This window comes from Cydia pomonella, chromosome 14 (assembly GCF_033807575.1).
Source record: "Cydia pomonella isolate Wapato2018A chromosome 14, ilCydPomo1, whole genome shotgun sequence".
In the NCBI taxonomy this organism is placed as follows: Eukaryota; Metazoa; Arthropoda; class Insecta; order Lepidoptera; family Tortricidae; genus Cydia; species Cydia pomonella.
Genome location: NC_084716.1, coordinates 13,237,111 through 13,241,852, shown reverse-complemented (window position 1 = coordinate 13,241,852; position 4,742 = coordinate 13,237,111). Strand labels below are relative to the sequence as shown.

At 37.1% G+C, this 4,742-nt stretch overlaps 1 protein-coding gene across 1 annotated transcript; it reads right to left on the bottom strand.

Moving 5' to 3' along the window:
* Positions 1 to 2,801: 2,801 nt before the first annotated feature.
* On the bottom strand, positions 2,802 to 4,207 carry LOC133524989 (large ribosomal subunit protein eL28). Its single transcript, XM_061861169.1, has one exon. The coding sequence runs from the start codon at positions 3,260 to 3,262 to the stop codon at positions 2,843 to 2,845; it is 420 nt and encodes a 139-aa protein (XP_061717153.1). The 5' UTR covers positions 3,263 to 4,207; the 3' UTR covers positions 2,802 to 2,842.
* Between the last annotated feature and the right edge of the window lie 535 nt (positions 4,208 to 4,742).

Sequence of the window (4,742 nt, the reverse complement as noted above, 5' to 3'; positions counted from 1 at the left end):
GTATTTAACATAGGTTTCCTATGAAAGGTTCAAAAACCTAAATGGTGAAGGAATGAAGCTGTATTTCCACCAGATATGTGCGAGGATGCGTAGCAGTGTTGGCCGAGCGTTAATTAGAATTTACCATTAACCATTACAAATTGAACTGTAACCGTCCGTTACGGTTCAATTTGTAATGGTTATTCGTCAATTCTAATTAACGTTCGGCCAACACTGATGCGTAGCGACGGATGTGTTTGTTAAGAAACAATAGAATCACTTCATTTGTTTTCCGCGCTCAGCGTGCAGTGATTCTATTGAGTCTTAAATAAAATACGCCTCTCGCACACATCTGGTCGAAACGCAGCCTGATTATGGTTACGGAAAGAGACATCTTAGTGCATAAGATTTCTGAGATGCAAAATATATTTAGTACTTACATTTTATGTGTCTGTTAATACCTACACCCTACACATACTGTTTCCTTTACATAGTATGTGAAAAAATAATGTTCACTAAATTTTCTAGTGTATGAAAATGTATTCTAAAAAAACTTCACCATTGTCTGCGTAAAATGAGTCCCTATTTGTGATATCTAATGTAAATAATGTTGCATTGAATGTTTACCAAGTATTTCTAAGCTTTTACTTGTAAAATTGCATTTAAACATGTAATATTGTCCAATTTGAATATTCTGTTCAATTCCGTAAATTGTACCTGTTTGAAATGTTGAGGCTGTGGCTGGTCTGATGGAATCTACTTGTTTTTGGCAGACATGTCTTTCTTCCTTTAAACCTGTCTATGTTATTATGGTAAAGAACTTAGCCAAAGCCCTTTATGCATGTAGCTGTGTAGGTAGGTTACACATGAAATTAATTTATTTGACATTTGAGAACTACTCTTGATATCAAAATTCTTAGGGGAGTAAATAATGTCTACAACATTTGGCATGTTACAAATTTCAAATATGTAATGCCTATCCAAATACCTACTTAATTAATCACTGCATACAAATTAATGAGGCATATCGATACAAGTGCGAAAAATAGGTAAGGCGCATATTTTAAAATTAGTCAGGCCAATTAGTTTCGCAGCCCCAGAAGCCAACGAAAAAAAACGATTTACGCCGCCCCTGTTAGATTGGCGCCCAGGGTCATGCCGTGACCCGGATGGCCCTAGGGTAAATACGCCCCTGCTTGTATCATAGTGTAATATTACCTATACTTACTCGCACTGGCTCAGCAACCTGACGTGGATTTTGAATTGATTTTGGGTGGAATGGCATGCTTTTAGCTTTCTGATGCCTACACATCTTCATCTCAATGTGGTAATATGGTTATCATTACACAACACTATGCAAAATTGCATATATATGTATATAGCAATGTCCCACCTGGACACAAGTGGTGTGCGGTGCAGATTAACATCTAATGTGAAGACTTGGTTGTTTATCCTGTATTGAATTATAGATCACTAGCAACCTGCTCCGGCTTCGCTACCTTCCTCAAGAATCATTCTATTGATAGGTGAAAACTGCATGAAAATCCATTCAGTAGTTTTTGAGTTCATTGTGAACATCAGACAAACGTGGTGGCGGAATTTGTTATATAGGGTGTATAGACAATGAATGAGTAGATTCTCAAGACTGGCCTAAGGAATTTGAGGCTTGCATTTATTTATTACCCATTGTAGATAGTCCTGTGATTGTGATGTGAATATAATTTTTAATTTACATTCCGTTTTGTGATATGAATATCATGGTTTGTATAAATATAATACAATTATTGGTGTATTTTTATTTGTCGCAGTTTACGAAATCCTTTGATTTTTGACTACTTATCCTACCTTTTTTCAGCTTTGCCATGACAATATCTAATAAGAACAAATAAATGTGGAATCCAAAAATAAACGGCTCAGGACCGCTTCGCCCACAATCCTATTTCGTCTCCTTAACTTGTTGTTATTGTCATGTGGTCCATAGCTCTGATTTGTCAAAATTCCTATATCGTCACTTTCCTATCTTGTCCACATTCCTATATGGTCCACATTGCTGGTATTGGTGGAAGTCAAATTGACAGGCCAACTAAAATTTCCAGTTGGAAAAAGTAATACAAAAGTTAATGAAAAGTGCAGAAATTGTCTTATTTATAGAAGGCAGTCAGGATAATGAGTGGTACTACAATGTTGATGAGCTGGCACTGTGGTCAAAATGGGAATGTAGACTAATTGAAACTGTAGTCAAAATATTAATGTGGACGAGTTAGGAAGGTGACGACTTAGGAATTGTATGCTGGCGACATGGCATAGTGGATGATTTAACACATTCACTGCCAGACAAAAAACGGCGCACTACCCCAGAAACCGGTGGTCTATAGCTGCGTAAAGTTTACGAGCGCCCACCAGGTGGGTTCCCGGCAGTGAATGTGTTAAAAAGGTGACGAAATAGGATTGTCACGAAGACCGCTTCTTGAGCCAAATAAACAAGTTTTCTTGCCATCAAAATATCTATGAAAAATTTGCAACCTGGCCAGTCAATTCAGTGTGACCCAGAAGATTTATCGATGGTAAACAGGGCAACTAAAGTTAATTCTCCCATATAGGTGCCGTTTTAAATGTGGTTCGAATGTATAGATAGAAATTTCAACACCAACTTTTAAAACCTGATGAGTGTACCCTCACTTGCTAAAATTAACCTATATACTTGCACTGCAGTTAGCAGATTCTGACAGTATTAAAAAAATGCGCAAATTACTTTCAGTATCTTTATAAGAGCAGATAACTAGGAAACTTACATGAGGTTATCACTAATTGAAACCAAGAAATGGTTTTTAGATTTTTTTTATTGTCAGCTTATATACAAAACTTATTCGGTCTTAGCGGCGGCTGCTTTAGGTTTCTTCGCCTTGATGGGTCTCTGGGATCGGAGGATGGCAGAGGCACGGCGCAAAGTAGCCTTGGACAGATCAGTGCGGTAGTGATTAGCTTTCAACAGCTTCTTTACCTTGAAGAGTGATCGCCTCGCGCCAGCTTTGAATGAACGGCGTACGGTGTTCTTCGCGGGCTTGTTTCCAGCTTTAACCTTCTTTGTCACAACTGTGAATCCTTTCCTGTCGGGGTTCTCGACCACGCCGACGGCTTTCTTGTGGATAAGACCGTTGTATCTGTAGGAGTTGAGGTTAGTCACATTGTTGGGCTCCTTGCTGAACGGCTTCTTGATGTTACGCTTCTTCACGAGGAAGGCGTTGTTGTTGCGGATGATCATCCAGTTTAGATGGGACGACATTATTCTAGTTTTATCGTAAAAACTAGCTACAGAAACAACGTGCTCACGACGTGTCCGTAGACAAAAGGAAGAGGAGTTTTGTTTATGGTTCTACGGGCTGTCAAAATAAAGGTTGCCCTTGCATGAAATCGGATCTCCCAGCTTTGTAAATAAATGATAACATTATTTCAGCCTTTAGAAACGGGTTTTTTGCAAAACTATTCATTTTATCCAAAAAACTTCTTAGAAACATTCAAGTTATTTTTCAAGACCCATTTAATGATGTGTTGGTGGTTACTTTAAAAAAATTGTGACAATAAGTTACGTGTATGGACGAGACCATAATTTTATATATATTTGTCTTACTCCGGTCCGGATGTCGATGTCGTTTCGTTTTAAATGTTTGTTCCCTTTCTTTCGCAACATAAAAGATAAAATAAAAGTATAAAAGTACTATCATTTATGCATACATTTTCACCGCGCGGTACAAAGAGAGTGGGATACTACCTCGTCTACGTCGCGCCGGCGGTCTACTGGCTTCAATGATATTGTAACAGTTTTTTGATACGTCTTACGAATTTTCAATCAGACGAATCTGTCGGTCACATGACCTGCGAGTTTAACATTTTTTCCCCAACACAAAAAGTGCACAGCATCGCTAAAGGAGTTTTCACTTCAAAAAATTGATAGAACATAAAATTTATGGTCTGAAAAAAATATATTTGTCAAAAAATATTACTTGATTGATGATTGATGTAATCCTGTTATCCCACATTAGGGATATAGGGTTCACAGAAGAATTTTTCATTTACCACAAGCATTAACGTCAGTATTGATACCAATAGGACCCTGTTTATACATTAATTAATGTTAGGTTTGACTTTATACATTTGCTACTAAACGCAAGTAGCAGATATATATTATGAACTCGCACTTAACACCAATCTACACGAATTTATATTATGAGCAAGGCCTGTCAACTTCCTTAGAAAGACATGACCCTTTAAAATTGCGCATGTGTGGTCTGATGCTGGGGAAATAGTTGCCAGTAATTAACGTAAAATTTTTAAGTATCAGGGGGTCATTACAAATAATGATCAGACAATGCATATATAAAGGAGTCATTATGGGGACTCTTACAATTCACATCAGATAATTCAGGATCATAATCAGTTACAATACAAAGAGTAAATATCAAACCAAGCGTACTTAACGTATCAATCACTAATCAGATAATAGGCTTTGTTTCCAATTTTTTGAAACGCTTGTATTACGTTCTATATTAACTAAAAATTGCCCTAAAATTCAACTTTTATACTAAAAACGGCTTTAAATATGTTAGTTTAACAAAATATATTTTGACAGATGCTTTCGCGCCCAAAACGCTCTTTGAAAATTTTGTGACGTCACAGTTTACAGTTTGACACATAACTACATACACACGTAGAAGATACGAAATGCCTACTGACATTTGTCATTTGTTGTTTATCGCCTAACTGTC

Excerpts from the sequence above, each read along its gene's own strand:
- LOC133524989 (XM_061861169.1), bottom strand. The coding sequence starts at position 3,262 with ATGTCGTCCCATCTAAACTGGATGATCATCCGCAACAACAACGCCTTC.